This window comes from Periophthalmus magnuspinnatus, chromosome 9 (genome assembly GCF_009829125.3).
Source record: "Periophthalmus magnuspinnatus isolate fPerMag1 chromosome 9, fPerMag1.2.pri, whole genome shotgun sequence".
NCBI lineage: Eukaryota > Metazoa > Chordata > Actinopteri > Gobiiformes > Gobiidae > Periophthalmus > Periophthalmus magnuspinnatus.
Genome location: NC_047134.1, coordinates 19,256,741 through 19,283,365, shown reverse-complemented (window position 1 = coordinate 19,283,365; position 26,625 = coordinate 19,256,741). Strand labels below are relative to the sequence as shown.

At 42.0% G+C, this 26,625-nt stretch overlaps 3 protein-coding genes across 4 annotated transcripts in view; all 3 read right to left on the bottom strand.

Annotated features, from left to right (window-relative positions):
- The window catches only part of tet3 (tet methylcytosine dioxygenase 3), a 43,041-nt gene extending 35,652 nt beyond the window's left edge, over window positions 1-7,389 (bottom strand). The window contains exon 1 of the mRNA XM_055224152.1: window positions 7,213-7,389. The gene's annotated coding sequence lies outside the window, so the exon portion shown is untranslated. The remainder of the gene's footprint in view (window positions 1-7,212) is intronic.
- Window positions 7,390-10,859: 3,470 nt separating this feature from the next.
- Window positions 10,860-16,859, bottom strand: ap3m2 (adaptor related protein complex 3 subunit mu 2). Its single transcript, XM_033972718.2, has 9 exons — window positions 16,751-16,859; window positions 15,095-15,378; window positions 14,649-14,820; window positions 14,268-14,405; window positions 14,098-14,183; window positions 13,827-13,960; window positions 13,205-13,412; window positions 12,833-12,977; window positions 10,860-12,210 (listed from the first exon to the last, which is right to left on the bottom strand). Exons 2-9 carry the CDS (start codon window positions 15,365-15,367, stop codon window positions 12,110-12,112), a joined length of 1,257 nt encoding a protein of 418 aa, XP_033828609.1. The 5' UTR covers window positions 15,368-15,378; window positions 16,751-16,859; the 3' UTR covers window positions 10,860-12,109.
- A 703-nt stretch (window positions 16,860-17,562) lies between these two features.
- kat6a (K(lysine) acetyltransferase 6A) overlaps window positions 17,563-26,625 on the bottom strand; it is a 30,274-nt gene continuing 21,211 nt past the window's right edge. For both annotated transcript variants that reach the window (XM_033972715.2, XM_033972716.2), the window contains exons 9-17: window positions 26,257-26,372; window positions 25,909-26,050; window positions 24,992-25,153; window positions 24,742-24,835; window positions 24,436-24,667; window positions 24,082-24,274; window positions 23,309-23,998; window positions 22,964-23,225; window positions 17,563-22,885 (exon numbers count right to left, since the gene is read on the bottom strand). In XM_033972715.2, coding sequence (XP_033828606.1) covers window positions 19,665-22,885; window positions 22,964-23,225; window positions 23,309-23,998; window positions 24,082-24,274; window positions 24,436-24,667; window positions 24,742-24,835; window positions 24,992-25,153; window positions 25,909-26,050; window positions 26,257-26,372 — 5,112 coding nt within the window. In that variant the 3' untranslated portion in view covers window positions 17,563-19,664. The remainder of the gene's footprint in view (window positions 22,886-22,963; window positions 23,226-23,308; window positions 23,999-24,081; window positions 24,275-24,435; window positions 24,668-24,741; window positions 24,836-24,991; window positions 25,154-25,908; window positions 26,051-26,256; window positions 26,373-26,625) is intronic.

The window sequence follows — 26,625 nt, the reverse complement described above, 5'->3', positions numbered from 1 at the left end:
AAGTGACTGATAAAGTACAATAAAGAAAATATACAAAAAAACTGCCAATGTTTGGTTCCAAATTACATGTCATTTCCCCAGTGCATGTGAAAAGCATCGCCAACACCAATTTCCAAACCAAAAATCCACTTTGCAACCTCCGCCTTGTCCTTTTAATGAGAAATCTGTGTATCGGAGGAGCGAAAAAAGGAACTGCTAAATTGGAAACCACCATTATCGCCAGCCCGTTGAGAAAGTGAGCGAAAGTTCACAGAGCTATGGAGAAGGCTGTGTTCGAAAACGAGACAAGACTGTGGAAGAAAGAGGAAATCGAAAATAGACTGGCTCAAATAAGTGTGCGTGCGTGTGTGTGTGTGTGTGTGTGTGTGTGGGAAAAGCAGTGACACAGCGTTTTGTGGTGTCGTACGCTAAAGGAAATCCCCAGTTCTGACGTCATGAGGACACGTGCGCCGGGGTATGTTTATGTCCTGGCCAGCAGAGGCGACTTGGGTGCTTGGGCAAACCAGTCCCGCTAAGGGGTGTACTATGTGCCCGCTAAGCTACAGGTGCATAGGAGAAGTAAGTCAAAAATGACACACGAAGTCGTAAGAGAGATAGGAGAGAAGAAATTGTACGCAACAGCGCTGCCATGGATGTGGCTGACGTTTTAAAGGCACAGAGATGCAAAAGGCAAAAAATAAGGAGGGATCTAGAGTCATCTCAGGTCAACTTTGGTAGGTTTGGAAAAGGGAAGCCATAATGCCGTGTAACAAACAGATTATGACACTCAAATTGAATTCACTGAACTAAATATGATATGATTTTATTTCTGCTGTAATATTATCATTTCAGGTTGAAGTAAAAATAGATTATGTAGGTGAGGGATGTCCAATCGGTTATGACACAAAGAGCAGTCATAGTTATACTGGATGTAACAAGCAGAGATGGTTAATAATCTAAGCTCTGTACACTCAAAACCGCACTATTATTTAGGTTTCTATAGAACTTGCTTAAAATCATGATTTTCACATTTTGGTATTTTGTAGAAATTAATAAATGTTTTCTTTTTTGCATTTTAGCTTTTGTTAAACTGAGCAACTGAGATTCGCTATGGCAGCACGAGGTGTTTTTGTCACATGATTATTGAAGATTTTGAAAATTACAAAACTGTTATTTATACTTAATGTCTAATTAAAGTAATATTAAATAATTGATTTAAAAAAGAGGCAAAAGTTCATTTTGATTTAGAAGCCGCAAACACTATACCTCCTAACATAGGCCTACTTTTGTAGCTTTCTTCAAAATAATTTTAATTCTTGTTAGCATCATCTTACACTATCATACACGTATCTTATCATAAACCTATCTGGCTTTAAGTTAGACACTTAAAGCTTTGCAAGACTCACATTAATGCAATTATTTGCATAATCATTTTGTAACATGGCACAAATGTTTCCTTGTATCCACGGCAACAGTGTGAGATACAGGATGTGGTCTCCAGGCAGTAAAGCCCTGAGCAGCAGCAGACACATGAGGTCACAGTGTAGGAGGTAAGTGTGTGTTAGGGGAAGGGGATTATTGATTGACTGTGACTTTGTTAAAAGCTGCACATACTGTACCAGGTCTACTGATTTGGACTAATCTACAACCATTTTCATTGCGACAGTCCGGTGTTTGCAAAACTGAGAAGAACAGTGACTTCTTTGACAACATAATTATGCATAATAATTAGCTAGTTATGTGCTTTTGTATGGGCTTGTGAAATAAAAATTAACTGAGTTAAGTAAACATTGCATTGAAAGCTTTTTAGAAAACACACAGAAATTACAAAAAGAATGCAATTTATATTTATCATTAGGGCATTTTCCACAATAGCTTGCCCCAGATGGAGGGTAGTGGCCAAGTGCGCTATGGGAAATTCACTGCTAGAAAACATCCAAATTTAAGATCCACATGTTGAACCTTATCATTACTGGTTAGAGATTGGTTCCACAATCTTGCAAATATAAATCTTATGGATTAAAGCCTAGTGACAATCACAATTTTGGGGTTGAATAATGGCACCATTTTTTGTTAAAAAAAACAAACAAACAAACAAACAAAAAAAAACCATACATAAAATAATAATTTCTGCTATTTATAGAAAAATGGCAATCCTCAAACCTGGTGGTGGAAGCCGTAAGAAGTTGTCCTTTGAAGATCTCCTCAATCCCACCATCATGTCTTCTGAGAAGAAAACAAAGGCTGGTGGACCCGTTCATCACTCGGACTGAAGTCACTGAGGTGGTTGGCAAGCTCCTCGGTGGTAAAGTGCCAGGTGTGGATGAGCTCCACACTGAGTCTTAGCTGACACGACTTTGCAACATTACATGTCGGTCAGGGACATTACATCTGGACTAGCAGACTGGGGTGGTGGTCCCTCTGTGGTGGTCAGAGGGTGTGTTTCAACTATATTACTGAGCCTCCCCGGTAAGGTCTATTCCAGGATACTGAAGAGGAGAATCCCGACCAAACTTCAGATTCAGGAGCATTATGGTTTGTTTCTTGGAAGCGGGAAACTAGACCAGCTCTATACCCACTATCGGGTCCTCCAGTGTTTATGGAAGTTTGCCCAACCAGTCCACATGTGCTTTGTGGATCTGGAGAAGGCATTCGACTGTGTCCCTCGTGGTGTCCTTTGGGGGGTGCTCTGGGATCGTGGGGTCCAGGGCACTTTGCTAAGGGCGGTTTGGTCCCCTGTATGACCGGAGCAGGAGCTGTGTTGCATTGTCGGCAGTAAGTCAGACCTGTTCCCAGTGCATGTTAGCCTGCAACTGGACATCCCTTTATCACTGGTTCTGTTCATTGTATTTATGGACTGAAATTCTAGGTGCAGTCAGAGGCAGGAGGAGGGTCCAGTTTGGGGAAACAGGATCTCATCTCTTCTATTTGCAGATCATGTTGTCTTCATGGTCTCATGTGCTGGCGGGGTTTGCAGCTGAGTGTGCAGTGGCTGGGATGAAGATTAGCTCCTCCAAATTCAAGGCCATGGTTCTTGACCGGAAAAAGAAGTTTTCCCTCTTCAAGTGGGTGGAGACTCCCTGCCTCAAATTCAAGTATCTCACAGTCAGGATCAGTACAGCGTCTGCAGTGACACGGCCACTGTATCGGACTGTTGTGGTGGAGAAGGAGCTGAGTCGAAAGGCAAAACTCTCGATTTACCGGTCAATCTACATTCCTAATCTCACCTATAGTGATGAGCTTTGGGTAATGACTGAAAAAACAAGATCATGGATACAAGAGGTCGAAATGAGTTTCCTCCGCAGGGTGGCTGGGTGCTCACTTAGAGATAGAGTGAGAAGCTCAATCATACGGGAAGAGCTCGGAGCGAAGTCGCTGCTCCTCCACGTTGAGAGGAGCCAGCTGAGGTGGTGAGGTGGTGTGGTTCAGGGTGCATCTGCTCCAATGCACCCTGAACACCTCCATGGGGAGGTGACCCAGAACATGCTGGAGGGACTATGTTTCTTGGCTAGCCTGGGAAGGTCTTATGGTCTAAAATGTTAGGCCTTATGGTCTAAAATGTTATTGTTATTCACTGTTATCAATGTTGTCAAGTGGTTGGGGTGAGGAAAGTCTGGGAGTACCTGCTTAGACTACTGCCCCGTGACCCGGCCCCACATAAGCGCAAGAAGATGGATGAATGGACCAAAAAAGAGACATCAACTACATCTGCACCCCCTTCAGTCCACTGTACAGGTTTGACTGATATTGGACTTAATAGCGGTGCACCAAAACATAGGATAAATAATTGTGTGTTAGGGCCTTACTGTCCTCTTTCAGTGTTTGTAGTTAAACAAACCCCTCCACAAAACAAATTGTAAGTACTGAGATTGATACTGCTTAAAGTACAAATCTAAAAAAATAAAAAAAATAAAAAAACAATCCGTGGGTATATGATTTATTTCTAATAGCTGCTGTATAAACATTAAAATAGAAATAAGTAATGTAATTTATCAATATTACCAGATATTTTAAAACTGTATTACATTAAATATTGAATCACAGCTCTATCAAATGAGCAAGTGTATACTAGTGTAGCTACGACAGAAACTTGTGTTCTTTACTGACCCCTGGTGGCTGGAACCAAAACTTTTTTATACACACGTATGTGTATGTATGTATGTATGTATGTATGTATGTATGTATGTATGCATGTATGCATGTATGCATGTATGTATGTATATATATATATATGTGTGTGTGTGTGTGTGTGTGTGCGTGTGTATATATATATATATATATATATATATGTGTGTGTGTGTGTGCGTGCATGTGTATATATATATATATATATATATATATATATATATATATATATATACATACATATATATATATATATATACATACATATATATATATATACATATATATATATATATATATATATATATATATATATATATATATATGTGTGTGTGTGTGTGTGTGTGTGCGTGCATATATATATATATATATATATATATATAAATTAAAAAACACTTGCCCTCTCTCATCACACACACGTGTGATGAGTATAGTAAATAGTAGATGAGTGTAGGTTTGGATTACATTAGGTATAAAAAAGCAATGATATGTAAGAACTAGCAAATATCTTGCTTCCATGCATGAAATTAAGAATTCTGAACCTCGTGGAACTTGTTATAATCTAGCTATTATATAGGCTATTGTTTGCACAATTTCGCTACATCTCCATGGCGTCCCCCAGCTTCATCTCAATGATACATAATGCAGTATTGTTAGTATTGTTTTGCTGTCTGACATGAAGGATTAGCTAGTGTCCACTCTTTATCCATTTCCGGTTCCTGGCCTGTACACAGCCTAGTGACTACACCACTGCTGCATCTTTTCTGTGCACCTCCTCCGACCCTCCCCCAGCCTTTAAACCCTCTGCCCTGATGCATGTGCGCTACCCTCGACGCACACAGGGGTCTAAAAACATGCCTCTCTCTCTTCGCCTTTTCTCCTCCAACATGCCCACTCCCCTGTAACCTCACACACACAAAATAGCCTAGGGTCAACCCCCACTCCTCAATCAAAGCTGGGGAGGTCAGAGGTCATAGCACAGGCAACTAGAAGAATTCTTTACTGCTGCCGTTTAGTGGTGCTCCCAGCCTTACAAATACACCGTCCACTCAGGACCCATGCTTTAAAACAATATAAAGTGGCCACAGAACATCCTAGTGACACCTGCAACCAGACTGACCAGTATGTACTCAGCTCTCTCACAAACTTATGTCTTTTAAGACAGGTTAGGTTCAAGAAAAGAGCCATTCATGAAATAGTTTTAGCACAGAAGAAAACTACAAATATTTATGTTTAGATTTAGATGTTTTTGGTAACAAATAGGCCTGTCACAAGTCAATGTTTATTACTTTTTGGTTATATGTTAAGATTTAAGCTGCAAATTTCAATTTATAGCTTCTATGACTCATTACAGATGCAAACTAAGTACTAAAGAGTTTAATTCTGCTATTTTCTTATTGCAGCTCATGAATTTTTAACAATATTGTACAGTTAAAATAGTTTTTGTGGTTTGAATCTGCTCTTGGGTCAGTGGCATAAACTAGTTTAAGTATAATCATTTATTGTCTATATTCACTTCAGCAATATATCAAACTTCAAAATATGTTAGTATAGCCTAGTAACAAATGCGGTATTGGAATGTTGTAAGTCTATAGAAAACAATAAATACACCATAAGGGTATCTGAAGTTGTGGGGTCCAAATTTGTTGCACAAAATGGTATTGCAATCAACAAACATACAACGCTCTTGTACAAGAGCTGAAAGGTTTGACTTTTTATATACTTTGTTGCAGTCCACTTTTGTATCCAACTCTCTACTTCAATAAATTTCAAGTGTTACTGTGGTAACAGATTTCCAACATTTGAATCTGCCCTGGCACATATACAAGTGGCATTTGATTCCATTCTGAATACACAGCTGTATTATCTATGACCATTCTACTAGGGGTGTGCTAAAATATTTAAATATAAATACATCAGTGATACAGTAATGATACTGTGCACTGCTGTATCAATTACCTTCTTGTATTATGAGCCATGTATTGCATGTGTATCATATCACATCAAGAGGGACTCTTATTTGAAGCTCTACATTCTACTATAAGTCAGGCTATTATAATACGAGGAGGATATCAAACTTACAAGTGTCAATTGATGACGGATATTACGCAAATTATGAACAACAAAACTATACAATAGATGGATTTATTTCAGGGAAAACTGCAAATGGTAGCATCTTGTTAGCATTTAACTGTACCTATCAATGCCTTTGTGTTTTATGTCCCTACAGAGCGCAGCAACTACAAAGTGTCACAGGATTATTGTACACTAAACATATTACGACCCTTCCCACTAAACTGAGCTAGAGGACAAGCAAGTCCAAACATGATATACAAGGAATCTGAGGAGAGGAAGTAGTGCCTTTAAGTTTGTAGCTGCTCTGGACCCCAAAAGCAGGATGTTTGAGTGAGCACACAGCAATGTCAAAAACATGAATTATGATAAAATGGCAAATAAGTGATAGCATTATTGGTAAAGTATGTGGAGAAATCAACTTTTTGGGGGGATTTGTCATAAATGGCAAATATACAGTTTTCCTAAACTTTAAGAGCTCATTTTGTAATTTATTCATCTTTGCTGTTAGTGGTTTTGCATGCGCCATAATAATTATGAAGATCAATTAAAATTAAGCTTTGTTATAAGTTTGTCTACTGGAAGTACTGGCTTACTGTTTGGTAATACTTTACAGTCTAGACTACTTAGTAAATCCTATAACTACCTAACCTAACTAACAATCCTACAACAAACACATTTTCTATGGAGTCAATCTTAAAGGTGCACTATGTAACTAGTTTATTGTTTGGTGGAGTGTCCGCCACCAGCTTGTTTCCATGGAGACAATGCTCTATGGTAAGGCATTAAACATCTATCTACCTGAGACAAGCAAGTTATGCCACCAGGCCAAGTTACTGGTCAGATCTGTGGATAGACTACCCTGGTCACAGTAAACATGCATAATTTTCAAGGTATGTATGAGGAATGCTATACTGTGAAATATTCCAAGCAACACAATGTCATCTCCAATGAGACAAGCAGGTGGCAGACCCATCAGAAAAGTAACACAGTGCACTTTTTAAGACGTCAAAACACAAATAAACTTAAACTCACCTCCCAGTCACTGCGTTTCTTCTTGAGCTTGTCACACTTGCGCAGTTTGCAGATCTGTTTTCCTGTCTTTCTGTTGAGGCAGTTTGCACAAGTCCCACAGTTAGCTTTGAGCAGACAGGGTCCACAAACGCCACATTTCCTCCTTCTTTTCTTTTGGCCATCAGATATATCCAAAGAAGAATCGAATAAAGGCAGAGAGTACAGGCCAGCTTGTTGGTGTTCACTCTCGATAAACTTGCTGAGAGGAGAGGTCTTGTCTATGGAAGGTATTCGCATGTGCACAGACTCTGAATCAAGGGAGACTTCATAAATGTCTTTTTGAGGTGGCCCTGGACCAGTTCTTGGTTTGGGCATTGTTGCTTTTATTGTTTGATTGAGTCAACTGTTTACAAAAAGGTTAAAAATGCCAACTTTTCATTCACGTGTCACGATGTATCAGTAAAAAAGACAAATTGCGTCTTGTGCAACTTACTGGCAGTCACTAACTTTCCTAAAATGTAAATGTATTTTGTGCTCTTGGTCAAATGGGCGGCCCGGGAGAGCTGGGGAGGTAACATTCACCCAAAAGTCCATTTTTCACTGCTCCTCTGACGGATGGCTGCAGGTCCACCCTAGTGTCGACAGGGCCTGGGAACTCAAGGCAATGTGTGCCCAACGTCAAAGATATCTGTAAACAAAAAAGACAAAATCTGTTGAGAGAAAGCTTTAGTGAGTTCTACGGCACAATTGACATTTAAAATCAAGTTAGTACAATGAACTGAAGTGTTATGTGAGCGAATCAGTCTTTAGGTGTTGCGTTTTGACTTTCCTTTGACAAAAAAAGTCCTACACATTTTTGTCCCAGTTTTGTTCTTGGTTTAGTAACTTATTTTTTCTATATTGACTTTAAATAGTAATTGAATGGACATTGAATTAAATATTACTACATTTAATGGTTACTAATCACATTGTTCCCTCTAAAATTTCAAACACACAGGAATCATTGAAAATTATGTTCAACCAGTATGCTCTTTGTGTCAGTTCCAAGCCCTAATGGAGGAGAATATTGTGTAAAGAACAGTGCCCAGGACTAAAAGGTATGCCAAATTTTATGGAAATGACAGCACACATCAATGCAATAAAATATACTTAGCCAAACCCCAAAAAATCCAAAACAATGAAAGCAGGGGTTTCAAATTGGTTGCATTCAAAATAGTTTCATCACATTTTATCTTTCTACATGTTCCCACTGGCTTTTGTTTACTACTGATTCCTATAATTACATTCATGTCATGTGCTCAGGTTTAGTCCACCCAAACAGTCCCAGTGTGTGTCTGGATACTGTCTGGTTCTCAAACACAGCTGTCAGCCCGCACCGTCCCATTGGCGCTGTGCCCTGGCAGCCTGACGTGAGCCACTTGAGAAAAAGATACTGTGATTTCTAATGGCAGACCCCACATGGGCGCATGGGAGGAGGGCTTGGGTCTCCCTCAGCACAAGAGAGGGGGGAGAAAAGTTGATGCCAGCGACAGCTCCTCTTTGTTTTGTGGTCACACGCTCCAGTCAACCGTCAATAAAGTGAATTGTGCAAAGAAAAGCAAACCAGCCGGATCTCTGCCACAGCCTGGAATTATCGCACATGGCTGGAGAGGTTTTGGGCAACAAGGAAAAAAAGATACAAATGGAAAAACTATGATTTTGTGGAAAGGATTCTGATAGTAATATGTGGACAATAAACTCAATCCAGCCAACCTGGAAACATACAGCTAATCTAACATCAGGCAAATTAATAATGCTTACATATTTTAATTTGGGTATCTGTATTATTCCCTTTTATTTGAGACTAAAATTGTATTTAAAAAAAACACAAATATACACTTGTTTGTATAAATAGATGCCAACATAGACACCGACAGAAATCCAAATAATCTAGATGAAGCATAGTTGAATTTGCTTAAGTGATAAATAAATTGGCATTCAGTAGGTTTCTTGCTTATTTGAAAAGAATAATGAAGAAATAGCATAGCTTAGATCATTAAATACAATATTATTCCACAATTGACGTGCACGTAATGCACGTACAGCAAACGTGTAGGTTGGGTTTCAGTCTTAAGAGGCGATGAGTCATGCGTGACCCCACTGCAAAATTGCAAAATTTAAAAAAGATCGAGAAAGTGTGGTTGAATTGAAGAGAGGGAACCAAGTGCTGCAAATATGGCAATAAAGGCGCGTGTTCAACAGTTGAATTCCGGACTTAAGTACCTGGGCTTTGCCCAAAATATGCCCTTTTTAGTTATTTCCAGAGGGCATTGGTTTTAATAGCTAAATTAGACCTTCTATGTCGACATAAAACAACAAACAAATATTAGAAGCCAACTTTCAACACACGGTCAGCTTCTGCTGCTTCGAAGCCAACATGAAGCAGCTACAAATAACACGTGTTAAAGGTACTGCAGTGTTACCAGTACTTCCAAATACAGGCACCAATCAGATTGAAGCCACGTTTCCCTCATGGCTGCGCTTCAACAAGTGAGCAAGCGCCAGCTTTGGCTGGTGACAGGGATGCCCCAAACCCGCGACTCAAAGCTCACAGCGGGAGCTAGTTCACATCAGATAAAACAGACACATTTACAGGAGGATTGTTATCTTTCAACACAACACACATCCATTAGGAGCCACTGTGCGCGTGGACATGTTATTGCTGCTGCTGAGTGACACAAACGGCACGTTCTCGCGCGTGAATCCACACTTCTTGATTGAAATGTGGTAATTACGCGCTAATGCACACACCAACTTCAAGAACGTGAAGCCTTGTTAATTAACGACTTATGTGGCACGGGTTACTTTCCATTTACAAAATTCATAAAGCTACGCCATAACCAATGGATATAAAATTATCATGCACTTTGCACATGGATTAAAACAGTGGAAATATTCTCATTTAAAACAACAGTTATTGCACTGATCGTAACAACTTACCACAGCGATGACACGTTGGCCCCAGGCTTTTTTTTCTCCCCAATACGGCCCCTTGAGGCTTGAAAGTCTTCAAAAGTCTCTGATCGTTTAGACGCACTGCTTGGTTTCTTTTAAATCGCCAAAAAAACAAAACGCAAATGCGGAACTTTTAAACCCGTCCAGGAGAGGGAAGTTGAAGGAAAAGTCTTCAAGAGTGATTTGAAGCTGCTGTGTGGCCTAGGCTGATGGGGTGTGCACGAGAGGGAGGGGGCCCAGGGTGAGGAAAAGGTAGTATGTTTTTGGAGGGGTCTAAGTCATTAGTAAATTATGGAGTGGAGTTCGTCCAGCTATGGCCACGCAAAACCACGTGACCTGACGCGGCAGTAGTGGTCAGGAATGGCCCTTGGACATTTGAGACCACTCCATGGATCTATAGGACAACTCTGGCGCTCTCTGATAGAACCAAGAACTACACTAAGGCCCCGTTGTGCCGTGCGTAAAAGTGTGCGTAATTGTACTTTAAAGCACGCATGGAGATTGATTCCTTTCTGAATAGATATTAATGGGATTTAAACCAGATGTTGTGGATTTGCGTCCTCTGGTAGTCTATTTAAATTGGTCGTCTTCAATATATTCGTGGCGATGCAACAACGCCCCCATCAGGAGGCTAAAAACACTCCAGTGTACAGGACAAAAATAATGCCAACTCTGATTTAACACATCAAATCTTTATTTATCTGTATCACTCTCCATTGGAGGCCGTTAGACACAAATAAAACACAATTCTCTATTTCTCCTGCAGATTCTGGGTAATTGTCCACTTCATAAATGTTTTATCAGTAGTTATTTCCAAATAGTACAAATGCGTTGGTGGACATGTTTCAACAATAATATGTAAACAAAATTATGTCCTGTCTTCTGAAAAAAATAAAAAATAAATAAAAACTCATCTGCCATGGTGATATCAACTAAATGAGTTCCAGTAGTATAAAGAAAAACTACGTTGCAAAATATAACAAACATAGGATGAAAGAGTTTGATTTGTATATAATTATGCCAATTAAAATAGTACAATTAAGGAATGAATTAATAAATAGTCATTGTGTAGTTTAGAATTTGCACTTTAAAAGAAGTGTTAAAACAGCATTTGGATCAAACTACTTATACCAAGAAATATAAATAGAAACATTACATTATATATAGATTCCTCACAGCACATGGAAAAAGTTCCCCAAAAAGATGCCTTTGTTGTCACATTCTTGTATGTGCTGAATCCAGTGTTGCGACAAGATCAATAATTTGAAATGTTTTCCTACAGGGTCTCACTATAAAGGAAGAAGTACTGTCATCAGCCACATTATCATTATAATTATGGAAAACCATTGGATTGATTCTTAGAGATACAATGAGAACAACACAAACTGCAGTCAGTAGTCTGGCCATCAGAATCCCTCTGTATCAAATGGAAAAGTGCCACGATGGTGCAGCAACAGAGTAGCAAGAACAAACAAATTTTAGAGAACATAAAAAGAGGACGGACCAGTTGGGTTTGTTCACTGAGGAGACCATGCATTCATATTCACATCAAAAACAAAAAAAGAATAAAGCATTTGAAGACACACCTATAAATCAAACATACAGCAGACTTGGAAATGCTGGTAGACCATAATAGACAGACAACCTCATACCACCTTTTTGGAGAATGGGAATGTTTTGGTTTTAACTGATAAAGCAACAAACATTTACCAATAAGCTGGTTTAGTGGACGTAATGTGAAACAAAATACTACTTACAGTATTGAATTAATATTGGCCTGCTGTTTTTACATTCACGGTGTGAAATGGTCCACTCTGCTACATGGAGCGTCCAGTGTAAATAGACAAATGCATAAACCACAGGAACTCCACTTTCCCCTCACAAGCCTCTGTCCTCGGCTGGTTTGGCCCAGTGGCAGCAGTCTTTACGTCCGGACCTGAAACTTGCCCGCCTTCGTCATGTATTTGATACCTTTGAAGGGTTTGTACTTCTCCCCATACATATCCAGGCGGTTCACTTTCAGCCCTGATTGAAATCAATAAAGAATAAGTGAGATTGCATGTCAACTTACTAGCAAAGTTTTTAAGATCTTTTGCTTGTAATTGCAATGTTGAGCCGATTGAAATAAGTAATATACATTTACAGTAATATATTTGATCCAGGACTGAAATCTATTATCAAGTGTGAAATCATGTGATCATCATCATGAATGCTCATGTGTTTGCTGCCATCTGGTGGTAGAATATAACAAGGCATATAGACTATGACTGTCAGGTGATCATCAGCTGAGAGAAATAGAAAATGAAAACACTATGATGGGAGAAAAATGCTGTTTCTTAAAGCCATTATGTCAAACTGCAATTGAATGCCCTGTATGTAAAAGATATAAAGTCTTGATAGTTGATAATATAACTACAATGTGGAAACATGTTAGCATTTGCAGCACAAATAACCAGAAAAGAATCTTAATCACTATAAAATGTGCAGTGTGGTTACAAGAACAGCATGACCAAAACTGACCAATGAAAATGTATTTAACCATTTGTAGATCTCATGCACTGCTGCCATCGACCTTTACCTTTATAAGTATCTTACAAGTACTTCTATAATAATACCATTTCAATGAGTTAAATAAAACTAGTAGTACCTGAGATGGCCATCTGTTGGATTTTTAACTGGATGTTGAAGGTGGGGTTCTCGTCTGGTTTGGAAGCTCCAGCCTGTAAACTCATGCTGCCCTTCAGGCTGGGGAGTTTTTGAGGGTTGATCTTCCCCACATCCCAGGACAGCAACTACACAAAGAATGCAATATTTTAGTTGCCAGATCTATTGATGTTCTTGATCTTAATGTATACATACATTATTTCATTTTTGCACATTTTCAATTGTCCTTGTAACATTTCTTCTGTTCACTACATAAACTCTAAATATCCTGCCACCACTAGGTTGGCTTCAGCTCACTTTTTAATCTCTCCACCCCTTGTGCAAACATACCGCTGCGGTTCTATTGTATCAGTACCTTAGTGACTGGATCAAATGTATATGTTCCTTGGGAGGGGTTGAGGTTGACGTTGAGCACGCCGCGCGGGAGCTGGCTGCTGACGAGAACAGCCTCCACTGCTTTCCCCATCGTCTGTTTGGGGCCCAGAGTCAAGTCAAAACGGCCCTGAGAACTGCCCTCGCGAAACGTGATGTTGTGTTTGACATACACTGGGATGGCCACCAGGCTGGAGGGAGAAGCAGAAACCATCAGGAATCAATGGCATAAAAGCAGGACAATGAACATTAACAATGAACAAGCAAGTCATTTGAAAAAAACATTATCCTACTATGAAAAAAATGTTATGAAAATGTATATGATATGGCTACAAGAAAAAGGTTCCTAGTTTGCTGTAGGAAGAACTTAAGCTTGAGTACAGAAGGATTTAAAATGTACATAGAATGCAGTCTGTATGATTATAAGATTTTTAACAATTGTAGTTAATATTCATTATAGCTAAGACAGCAGATGTAAACAAATAACCGCATCTGGTACAATGTAAAACATGTTTTTGATCATTGTTTTTCTTTAGAAGAACTCCCATTTCTACTTAAAACGTGTCTAAATTTTGAACATGATGCTTTTTGATAATGGCACTCACTTCTGAGAGCTGACGTGGTAGGAAAGTAATCGGAAGTTTCCATCTGGAGGAATAAAGGAGAGGATGCGCTCGGCCTCCCAGCGTTTGAACCGCACACAGGGATGGAAGCTCACATCATCAAGCAGCCGAGGATTCTGCAATCAATCACCGACAGAATAACAGTAATATCCTTATTCTGTATGTAAAGGAGCATGTATTCTTCAACCATTTACAGGGAACTTTAAAGTTTTACAAAGGTGGAAATAGCCAAGATATAAGTTTGAGCACACACCATAAATGAGAGTGTGAGGTCAGGCATGCCGGTGAGTTTAACACAGGCATCAATGACTCCCTGAATTTCAGCTGTAATGGTTGATCCTGTTAGATAAATGATTATCAGAATTACACCAATTCATTAGTAATAAAAGATCAACTTAATTCAAATTTATTTTCATACATTACCTGATTTGTCAATGATGGCATCGATCTCCTCAACCACATCAAAATAAGCCTCATTGTTGGTGTATTTGACCCCAGTGCGTCGCCATGGCACCACTGACAGCTGACCAGTGGGAAGCTGTTCACCCACGTTTGTACTGCCTGTACATTTGACAATAAAGAACAACAAGTTAACAACGATAAAAAATCATGAAGAAACAAGAGATGTAATACAGGCCCATAGTTATTATGTTTGTTAACTACCAAAAGTGAGAAAATTTGCATGCTAATTATGTTTTTAGAAGAATAAAACCTAATTGGTAATTCATTGTACAACTTCATATTTAAAATTCCTATTTAAATTGATACTTTGAACAATAATGGACAGACACGTTGAGTGTATACCTGTAATAGTGTTGACCATGGTCCGGAGTATGGTGGGAGGCTTGATGAGTTCTTTGAGGATGTTGGATTCTGTGGCCAGTGGGAAGCCGTTGTCCAACATTTCCTCAAGAAGTTCATAGACTACGACCACATTGTCTTTGATAGCAGCCTCTGTGCAGACCCCAAAATAGTCCTGGAAAAAACAAATGTGAAATGAGCACTTCCTTTTGCTGCATCAGAATAGTTGCAAAGAAAAAAAAAGATTCATAAGATATGGGATCATTTTTATTAGGGGTCATTGGTATCGGTATACTGCAGGACATTCGAGGAAAAAAAAAAACATCTCTATGGAAGCAAGCAGGTAAATGATGATCAGGTCACGTAGGAGACAGAAGATAACGATACACATTTTGCCTGCCCCATTTCAACGCAAGGCCTATAGAATGTTGTGATGTCGTGTGAAATACCTGAAATGTGTCAACAACTCTGTGCAAAAACTCGATGACGAACAGTGGTGGCACCTCACTCTGTATGACTGCTACAAAGTAAATGCGATGGCGGAGCACAGAGATGAGATAGTGGTGAGGGGTGGGGATCACAGGAGGGACATTCTCTGGCTCCGAGGCTCTCTCCTGGGCCTCAAAGAAGTAGTCACAAACAGAGCGGCTGACCACGCTCTTCCAGTGCTTCTCCAAGAAAATGTCCCCCGAGGCGTTGATGAGGAACAGGCTGTGAATCATCGTGGCTGTGGCTGGGGGTGACAAAAAATCACAGGATTAGACTAAACAAATATAGACATTTTAGCACATTTCATTTTAAATGTCTTGAGATTTTAAGGCAGTGTTACTTACTGTCATAATACTAACATTTCAAATTAAATTTAGATATTAAGGATCAGGACTAGGCAAAAAAATCAATTAAATCAACTCATCAAATCTGAAGTTCAAGTCAATTTGTTTGGAAGAAAATAGATTTTTATATTCTTTTTCTTTCATTGGAAATTGCATTGAATATGCAAGAAAAGCTGCTCATTGCAGTCACAGTTCACAGGCACCAAAGTGTATTACAGGGCCATGCAGCACTGACTGCTTTGAAATCAGTAACTAACGTCAAATTAAATGTCAGGGCTGCTTGTTTAATCCAATAGTTTGTTTTATCTCACCCATGAAAGATTTTCCCAATGGCCAGTGCGTTAAATATGATCATTTCTGAATACAATCTTTTTAGTTTTGACACTTTTCTATAGTTTACAAAACATTTTTAGTGTAATGAAAAACTTATTTTTTTAAGAAAATGAAATGAATGAACCCAGCCTTAGTAAGGATATAAAATTTTGACTTGTATTATTTTTCATTTTTCTAAATCTAATCTAATAGAAATTCTTTAATTTTCACATTTTCAGCACTTTGTTACAATGTGGTCTTATATTAGTTCTGATAAAATCTAAATCTTTTAAAACTATTCAGGATAAGTCAAATTTTGTACTGTTTATGTGATTATTTTCACAGAATAAAGAAACAGTTCAATTGTATACCAAAATGCCTACAACTGAAAAATGTAAAAAAAAAAAAAAAAAAAAAAAATGTATTAGGTTCATTAGGTACAACCAATACCTTTCTTTGTAAACTAGTTTATCAGCTTATAATGTGTTATAAACTACAGTTTATTAACCAGTGGTAATGCAGGTTATAATATTTGGCATGCTTTGTGATATATCTTTACCAGTTTAGTTACACGATCAAATTTGTATTTTCCTGAAAATAGTTACACGATTCAGCTACTTTTGTTAGTCCACAAATAGCTCCATGACAGACGACACCGGAACAGTCATTAAAAATGCAAGATATCGAATTACTATTACAGGTGAACAAAACCAAGTAAAATAGACATGATCCTAATGAATACTGAGAACAGTTTCCTAGATTTGAGAATAAACTGAAGGCCTTTGTGGGTTATACGGAGAAAGATGCTCCATCATTGCCTCCACCTCCTTTAGTCCCATGACAAGAGGAAAAGCCCATTCTCACCGTACGTGGATAAAAATGCCCCAAATCAACGTAACTACGCAGGATATGCATCTATTACTCCTCGCTATACATATTTATATTTTGCTATGCACTTACCGAGGGCAATTCTCACAGTTTTGCCTCGCCTTTCACCTTTTTTTTCCAATTAAAGATTAAGCCGCCGTCGTTGCTTCCCGTTAGGTGGTACAGATCGTGATGTGAGGCTGGAAGAGTCTGAAGCTCAACCAATCAGAAGCCACCATTCTCACAGTGCCACGCCCCTTCAGTGCAGCGATTGGTTTCTTATCCGGAAGCTGTTGTAATTCGATCCATTCTGATTGGCCAGCTGCGTGATAGCTACAGTAAACACCAGAAATGATTGGCTAGAAAATGTTGCTCGTCTGACATTTTGTTGCAATGCCAGTTTTCAGTTTATGTGGTTTACTTTTATATTTGTTCTACAATAATACTCCATTTGACGCTTTATAAATATAGTACATATAGTATAGTAAAAATGTAGTAAGAACCCAATTTGGAGAGAACCTAATCAAGCCATGCCCGTTTAGCTCATTCCATGGTTTAGCTTTCCCACTTTCACATTTGTAATGCATAGGCCTGTGTAAAGGGGAATAAGGTGACTAAGAGTTACATTAGGCTCCCTTGTAGTTATTAAATGCGCATTATAACTTTTTGTGTTTTTTTCTTTGACAATATAAGCTGTGTTTGATTTAGTAGCGGCATCTAGTGGACACAAAGTGAAAGAACCATTTCTAGAGAAACTGCTGGATTGTGTAATATCGCAATTGATTAGGTCAAGTCAACATGCGTTCCTCTGAACAGCTTCAACACGTTTTATGAATGGAAAATACATAATTAGGAATTGGCCTATAGTTTATTATATTAAAAAAGATACTGTATTGAAACATAAATGGCTCAACATAATTTATTTTCATTTTATGTTAAAATGTACAGACTTCTTTGAAAGTACTTGCTAAGAAAGAAAAACAAATAGATGGAATACATACATGAACAGAGTAGAGTTGAGGCTGCCAAGCACAGATCAACTTTCACTGTGTGCCCGGCTTATACCTCCTCATTATTTTGCGCCCTCTCTTAGCATACAACGCAACATGTACAATTACAAAGGATACAAAAAGGGAAGCGATATAAACAGACAGAAATATACTGAGCTCATTTTTACATGCCTTGTAATTGTAAGGAAGTCAGCCTATACACACACAAGTAAAAAAAAAGAATGCCAAGTGACCTTTAGATATTTGTAGTCCTTTTGTTTAAAATAGCATTAATATACTACACAAAGATAGAAAAACTCTAGAGATGAGATGGAATGGAGAGGTTAAAGGCATCTGAAAGTCACTAATAGTGAGTGGTATTTTTTTTTTTTTTAGATTTTGAATTTCTTAGTAATTATTACCCAAGAGTCGAGCTAAAAAATATGTAATTTTTTTCCTGAAACAGAAGTGAAAAAAAAATGACAGTACCAATATCATGTCAGAATTTCCTTTTATATTATAGAAAAACATTTTCTCTACAATTGGTTTCTAAAGTCAAAAAGAGTCAGCTTGTGTCATAAAAGAAAGCTGCCCCGTCTGATAAAATTCAGAAAGAAACAAAACAAAAATAACCAAAGCCTACACACAAAATATGCAATGGTGGGTCAGAAAATGAAATCGCCTCTCAACTTTGAATACTTGTCAAGGCTGACTGCTTCACGTTTCTGAACCCCTCAACCCAACAGGACCTCCAAATCTGCCCCTGACCCTGCTTCTGACCAGTGCCTTTGGGGGCCGGTCCGTGCACTAGATCCAGCATTTAGATATCTATGAAAAGGATATCTGCCATTGCTGTTTCTCTAGTCAATAGGAGTGCAGAATTTGCCATATAGAAAAAAAAACAGCTTAGAAACAAAACACTTTTCAAAAAGTCCTCAACCTCTTTGGGCCAGTAACACTTGAATGTATACTGTAGAATGGTGGTCAGTTATAATCAAATATAACTATCCATAAAAGCCGTCACATGAAATTTTGATCAGCATCCTCATAACTTATAAAGGTTGACATTGTACACTGTCAGTGGAGTGTGATATTCTGAACATGCCCCCGATTGGTTCAGGCTAGTCAAAGAGTGTATGTATGACTGAATATTATATTGGGAAGTACCAGAATATTTACATCTAAATGCTGTGTTGACAAAGTGGAAAATAATGCTACTTGTTTTACTCGTGGACATATAATAAACAGTAACTCCTCCATGTTTGTGTGTTTTGGTAGAACACGGTCCATCCCGGAAGACTCAGCCTCACCTCGGACACTGAGGCGCTGCGCACAAGATTTTAGGAATCAAGGCGAAAAGCCACCAGAGATATTCAGATATTTGTGAGCAAGAGCCATTTCAGAATGCAACATATATAAAGACCAAAGCATTTAAGAGGCTGGACTGCACACTAATATTTAAGATGAACAAAAACAACAAAAATAAGTCAACAATAAATTGAACAAAACATGTTTGTCTACAATGTTTCATTGTCTTTTTTAAGATAAGGCTTCCTATATCAATTAAAAGATTGTGTGCATGGTTGAATATAGTCATTTAACTTTTTCATAAGCAGTCTGACAAAGTAAGGTATTCCTGTATTGTCTTTTTCCTAGTTTCCCCTTTGTCTGTCCAGCCTTGCTCCTCCATAGTGCTGGATAAGGGAAGCACAAGCGAAACCCTTTTACAGAGAGCTGCAGGTTTGGCCTGGTGCAACAGCACCCTACTGAGGTCCATGTTCACATGCCAGTCCCTAACCTGACAACTGCTCCCACAGCTGGAGGGAGAGGGGAGATCTTCCCAAAATAAAAAGGACATAAATGACAACATAGAAAAACAGGAAACCCTAGGACCATCTTAATCTCCTTTGCTCTCCTCTTTATCGTGCCTGCATTGGCAGTGCAGAGGGATCAGGAGTAATGACGTTTGAGTACACGAGTAACCCGCTCTGACTCCGATTCCACCACGAGTCCTTTGCTCATCTGCTCATGTACGGTGGCTGCTTTGGGACACCAGCGTAACTGTGATGTGAAGGAGCAGTGTACATCATGTTGCTGTGGTGATTGGGCTGCATAGGCTGCTGTGGGTAACCCTGTCCTCCCATCATCCCCATCTGCATCTGCATAGGGTATTGAGCAGGCTGGTTCATGTAAGGAGGGTTGCCATGATAGCTGCTGTTCATCATAGGCTGGGGCATTCTGTACCCTGCTGCTGACATAGCATTAAGGGGGGCCATGTTCATGGAGTTGTATGGGGCCGGTGTTGGCATGAGGTTGGGCATCATACCTCGCTGCACGGCCAAAGTGCGTGGGGTGCCCTGCATGGCCACAGCCCCTGAGCTGCGCCCGTAGAGCTGCTGCTGGTGTGGGGCTGGGGCCAGCTGCTGGGTGGCTTTGGAGCGGATAGAAATGTGGCCTTTGACAGTGGCCATTTGCCCCTGTAGCCGCTGAGTGTGCGGTGGGGGGGCCAGACCAATGTTTGTGGTGGGCATGTTGCACTGCAGCTGAAGGGAGCCCAGGTTCATGGAGCCAGAGCTGAGGTTGGGAGGTGGGGTCATCGTGGGCTGGCCCTGGGGCAGAGGAGTGTGGGGAGATGGGGCCAGCCCCGGGTTGGACAGGGAGACACTGGTGGCATAGGAAGTGACAGATGCAGAGTGGGAATATGGCATGCCATGAGGGTCCATGATGGTGTTTGTGAGCTGCTGCAGTTTGGCCAGGCTAAAGGTAGCAGAGGGCTGGGGGTATCCCCCTGTGCCAAAGTCCTGACCCATGCGTTCATAGAGTGTTCTGCCCCCTCCTCCACCACTTTCTGGGATCTCCATGATCATTGGTGTAGAGGCAAAGCCATTACCCATACTGCACTGGGAAAGGGGCTGCTGTTGCTGTGGAGGAGGTGGTGGGGCTGAGGCTGCAGGTTGGGAGTTGGGGGCCTGCTGAGGAGGCTGCTGTGAAACCTTCTTTTGGGGCTGTGGCTGCTGCTGCTGGTTGGTGCTGGGTGGTCTCTCTAGAACACCACAACTTTGAGGAGACTTTATGCCACAGCCGGGAGTGTTGGACGGAGGAGGAGGTGGTGGGGGCTGCGGTACTGCAACATTATTGGCACTGGGACCACTGTTAGGTCCTTGACCCGTCTGCTGGATGTGGCTACAGCTGCCCATGGTGAGCTGCCCTCCTGCCCCGGTGGAGGAGTTGAGGGTGGGGGCTGGAGCAAAGGAGCAGCTATTGGACTGGGACGATGAGGGTGGTGCAGAGCTGGAGGACGATGGGGCAGATGAAGAGGCAGTGGGGGCTCCAGCCACAGTGGCCGAAATGCCACCTCCACTTCCCCCATTACCTGTCCCGTTGCCCCCTCCACCCATAGTGGAGTCATAGCTGCTGGGGTTATCGTAGTTCTCTGTTGTGCTCTCTATGCTGCCCAAATCACTGAAGCCACTGTCCACCACCTGTTGCGAGTGGTCTGACACTGACGGGACATCCATCATTGGTGACGTTTCCATGTTCTGCTGGGAGGGGGCAGACAGAGAGCTGGGGTGCTCTGGGGTGATTTGAGTGTACCCTCCTCCAGTGCTGCCGTTATTCCCCCCTGCTCCATTTGGACCAGGGGTGCTCCCCCTTTGCCCAGTGGGTGCTGTGTCCATCATGGCAGAAGGCAGCCCAGGACTGGTAACTGAGCGTACTGACTGACTGGGCAGAGGTGGCATGGGGGGATTGGGCATAGGGCTGCTGTGTTGTGATGGCCCACAATCCTCCACCAAAGCCAGAGCCTCTTCTTCCCCCTCCCCTGTGTGGCTGTAACTCTGCAGTGTCCGGCAGGCAGCTAGGGTCTCCTCGCAGTCCTGGTACGCCCCGTGGTGTGGGTGGGGTTCAGCCTCTTCCTCCTGGGCTTCCCCCTGTGTCAGGGACTGGACCGCTTGAACGGTCTCCAGGTCTAGCTCATTGGAGTGGTGGTGGGGGTGGTGGTCTGGGGGGTTTGGGTGGGGGTGCTGAGGCTCCATCAACAGCGTGACGCTCTTGTCTTCGTGCAGAGGCGGGAGGTCCATAGGCTCTGATGGAACAGACATGGCCTTAACAGTCTCCACAGCTGCAGCGGCTGCAGCAGACTCCTCCTGCTCTCTGCGCCTCCTTTCATCTTGCTGTGGGTCGACAGAGGATGGGCCGCTCTTTGGAGCCTGCTCTTCCTCAGCCTCCTCCTCCTCTTCCTCCTCCTGCTTGCTGACGTATTCTCTGGCCACGCTGTTCTCCATGTCTAAAAAAGCTTCTCCTTGAGGTTCTTCTTTAACTGGAGGGGAGCTGGCGCGAGAGGCCGGCTCCTCTTCTTCCTCTTCTTCCTCCTCCTCTTCATCAGATTCTGGGCCTTTACGTTTCTTGTTGTTGCTCTTGTCATCGACGTGCCCATCCCCTTCATCGTCGGCATCGTGGTCATCACTGCGCCTGCTGCCTGAGCCCGGTGTGACCGCTGCTCTGCGGCCCATGCTGCTACACTCCTCCTCCCGCTCTTCATCATACTCATCTTCCTCACGGTCCCCCTCAGTGTCCTGAGGTCTAGAAGGGGGAGCTCTGGGTCCCGGCGTGGACGAGGAAGAGGATGGAGACAGAAGAGGGCGGGACGGGGGGCGGCTTGGCTTGTCCTCTTCCTGTTCATCGTCCTCTTCATCTTCTTCCTCTTCCTCAGGCTCTGAGGTGGGGGCTGGCTTTGGGGTAGGCTGGGGAGGTTGCCGGAGGGCAGGGTTTTTGGGTGGCCTGCCTCTCCTCTTGGGGACTTTCTGTTCAACCGGTTTAGGGAGATAATCGTCCTCTTCATCCGAGTCTCTCTGTTTGTTGTCCCGACACGCTCGATTGGCGCTGCGCTCCTCCAGAGAGGAGCCCTTGTCCATTTGGTCCATAAGCCTCCGCCTCTCCTTCTCCTGCTCCTGCCTCTCTGCTTCCTCCTGGGCTCTCTGCAGGTACCAGCCTCTGGGTTTGCGGCCGGGCTTCATCTTTATTTTAGGTGGTGGGGGATCCCCACTCTGGTTTTCAGCAGCGGCCCGCTGGTTGGCCCCACTGCCTGGAGGTCTGCCTGGCCCTCTTTTCTTCCAGTGCAGAGGTTTTCGGCTCTTTCCTTTGGGCCAGCCTTTTTTCTTTTTGACTGGTGCGTCAGGGTTAGAAGGGTCAGTGGGGGACGCAGAGAGGATAGAGACAGGCTTCAGGACTGGGGTAAGCTCTGAAAAAGAAAACAAGAAAGGTATTAGACAAAGACTGTTCCAGGAAAGATATAGATTTATAACTTGACAATGAGTACCATCATCTTCAGAGTCAGTGAAGTGACTGAGGCGGGGGCGTTTGGGTCCTGGGTCAGATAAGCGTAGAGCAGAGCGGGCTGGAGGATATCGCCTTAGTGGATGTCCAAATGGTGTTTCCTCCTCTAGTCTGGGCATAGGCCTCTCAGAATCTGAATCTACAAAGGGTTCATCCAGGACCTCGGTGGTCTCAGAGATGGTCTCCGTCACCACACTGCTGTGGGGGTGACTACGTTGGCGAAAACGCCGCTTTCTTAGGGGCTTCTATGAAAAACAATAGATACAAATCAATGTCACAAATTCAACAAAGAAGTTAACTTTTGTATTCAATTTGTTTTGTGACCAACCTTGCACTTGAGCCCCATGGCTGGCTTTGTGAGCATCGGAGGAGAGCATGCCCTCGTGTCTTCATCATCCTCATCTTCATCATCTTCCTCCTCTTCATCACTGCTCTCACTAAAGCAGCTTTTCCTCATGGGAGAAGTGTCACCCAGCCTGGGGACTCCAGACAGCTGGCCCAGACTGTCCCCAGGCCCCTCACTCAGTCTGGGTTTGGGACCTCTCTTTTTTCTGGGGGGGCGGCCTCTCCTGGAGGGGGTTATGGAGTGACTGCTCATTCCCAGTTTGTGAAAAGGTACAGTGTCTGTCTGTCTGTCCAGAGAGAAAAGTGATGGGGGGCTGCTGGCAGAGCCGAGGGTCTTGTCCTGTTCAGTCTCTTCATCTTCATCATCTACGGACCGGATCTTAGGAGGGCGTCCCGGATGAGCATCTCGCGCTTTGCCCCATGGCCAGTTTTTGGGCGGACGTCCACGGGGTCGCCGCTCTCCATTGGTGGGAGCGACAGGACGCTGAGGTTCAGAGACTGGGGTGGTGCGGACTGGAGCAGAGTTTGGGGAACTTTGGCCGATGGGAAAACCCAGAAAACCTTTTCTCTCTTCCTCCTCATCCTCCTCTTCATCATCTTCTTCCTCATCCTCCCTTTTCTTGGCTTGACGCATGTGCCAAGACATTGATGTGCCTTTTGGATTTGGCTTGATCTATAATGGTAAATAATAATTGTTTATTAATAACAAAAATAAACAAAAAACTATTCATTCCCACTACATGTAACTAATGTTACCTCTTTGCGTTTATTTTTGTCAGATTCATCATCATCGTCATCATCCTCTCCCTCTGCATCAGAAACCACTGTGTTGGTCACAATGACTGGAGTCCATCGCAGACACTCGGGGTCCACCTCCAGCTGCCGTGGTCGGGCTTTGAGGCGAGCCATATGGTCTGAAACCAGCTTTTCCCGTCGTACCAGCACCATTCTGCAAAAACAACCTTGTCTCACAGTCTGATCTTTATGATAGGACTGTCACTTGCTTGTCTCCAAGGAGATTTTGACTGCATTCCCAGTTTAGTTCTTTGCCATCTGCCCTTAAATGTATACTAAGAACCTCCTACATGTGAATCCTGACGAGTCTGTTACCTGTCTCCTCTCTGCTCCAGCATGTTGAGGCTGTGCAGGGTGGAAGTGATGTCTTGTGGGCAGATGCCAGTTAGTTTGCTTAGATGGCGTATGGTGATTTGTCGATCGCGCAGTTCATGTAGACACTCCAGCACAACACTCTTCCAATAGGCCATATAAGACAATCGGCCAAGGTCAGACAGAGGCTTTTCTGGCGATCCTGGCTGGCCTTCCCGCTTTGACAACAGATAGCCTGTAACAAGACATAACTATTGTTGCAAACGTATAGGGAAAATGGTGGCAAACAAAATTAACAAATAAACTTACTGAAGTCAATGAGAAATCGTCCATAGCCCTGGCGCTGGTATTGTGGAAGAATCATGATACATGACACATTGTATTTTTGTTGACAGTGCTTTTCCTAGAGAGAAAAAGAAAACACAATGTTACAAATGATCAAATTTAGATGTTTGGCAGATCAAGTCTGAACCCTCAACAGATACAATTCAGACATGTGTGTTTCAAAGCCCATACTATATAGACAACTACAGGAAACGTGGCAGAAATTGAGTCCCACCTTAGAAAAGTATCCAACGAGGTGACACCCCTTGCTGTCATTTTGTGTGAGGACGTAGAAAAGGAAAGGCTCCACATCGTAGTACAAGGTCTTATGGTCCAGGAACAGCTTGGCCAGCAGACACAAGTTCTGACAATAGATTGTGCTCACATTTCCATCAACCTGTTGAGAGAATGAGGCAGTCAGATTAGCAGACGCACTCCACAGCAAACCAGTGTAAAAGTAAGTGTTGGGCAATGATCCCGACTGTAAGCTGCATCTCGAGAGACTGGGGCTATTGGAAAGGAGGAGGAGAAAGAGACAAAAGAGAAAAAAGGGAGGCATCAGTCTGGCAGCTTGCCACCTCTCCGAGTCGAGGATGGACTGCAGAGCCAAGAAACAAGAGCTGCAGCAACCATGCAAACAAGACACTAACTGATCCAACATAGGAGACACCAAACACATGGGGAAAATCACAAATCTCAATGCAGGGTGTACACTGACTGCAAGTGCAGTGCAATGCAATATGGGACTCATGCAACAAGACTTAGAAAGTCATTGAAATCAATGCACACTGCCACATTGAACTCATCAGAGTGTGAGTGGTGGTCCGGGTGAGGTGCGGGTCTGCAGAAAGAATCCGCAAGAAGTCTATTTTTCGCGAACACCACAGTGGTCTCGTGTGGTTTTTAGGTCATATATGTTATAGCCACAGCCGCACCGCAGTTGAGGTAGTTGGTCTGCAATCTGCAAGTAACCCATTCAAAGTTCGCACCGGACTCGCCTTGCAGTTTGTATAAAACCATGATACATGTCAACCTTTCAAAAGATGTCAAGACATAGGGATAACATGCTCGGCAAGATGACTCACAACTTCTGAGGGCTAAGCACTTCACCAATACACCGCCATTATAAAGTCTGTTGGTGACAAATCTTACCTCAAATACAGAGACATCATCCTTCCTATAGATCTCATTGGCAGGAGGGTGATACCACTGGCATTTCTTCATGTGCTGGTAAAGGATGCTGCGGCTTTTCATGTAGCGGAGGCAAAACTCACACAGGTACAGCTTTGGAAGCCTGATCAGCAAGGAAGAGAAGTCTACTTAGTATCCTTATATTTCTTCTAAATACACCATTACAAGTCTATAGTAAATAGACTTGATTTAAAGCATACATTTCAAACATAATTGCTATAGCTTTTGTAGATGAAAAGTGTATAAACAAACATTTACTGTTCAATTAGTATTGGTAATAAGTATAAATAATGAGTTCAATCTTATTACCTGCTGTATTCCTGTGGATATGGAGATGAATACCATGTCTGGATCTCAAACTTCCCAAACTCTATGACTGAGGGACAGCGCATCTGGGGATCCGGTGGTCCAGTCACTCCGACTTTCTGTATTTGCAATGTGCAAGGAATAAAAAAAAAAATCAGAAACTAAACCAATCCAAATTTAGCACTTAACAGTTAAGGGGACATTTCATTGTTGCAACACACTTTACTCCTGCCATTTAAATAATGATGCACTAACTGTAGTGTGATAATCTCATTACACCCATTTTAGTGGGCATTAAGTACTGCTACTTTGCAAAAATCAATGCTGGGTACTAGTGCTTTAGTACAACTTCCATACATCCAACAAAAAATA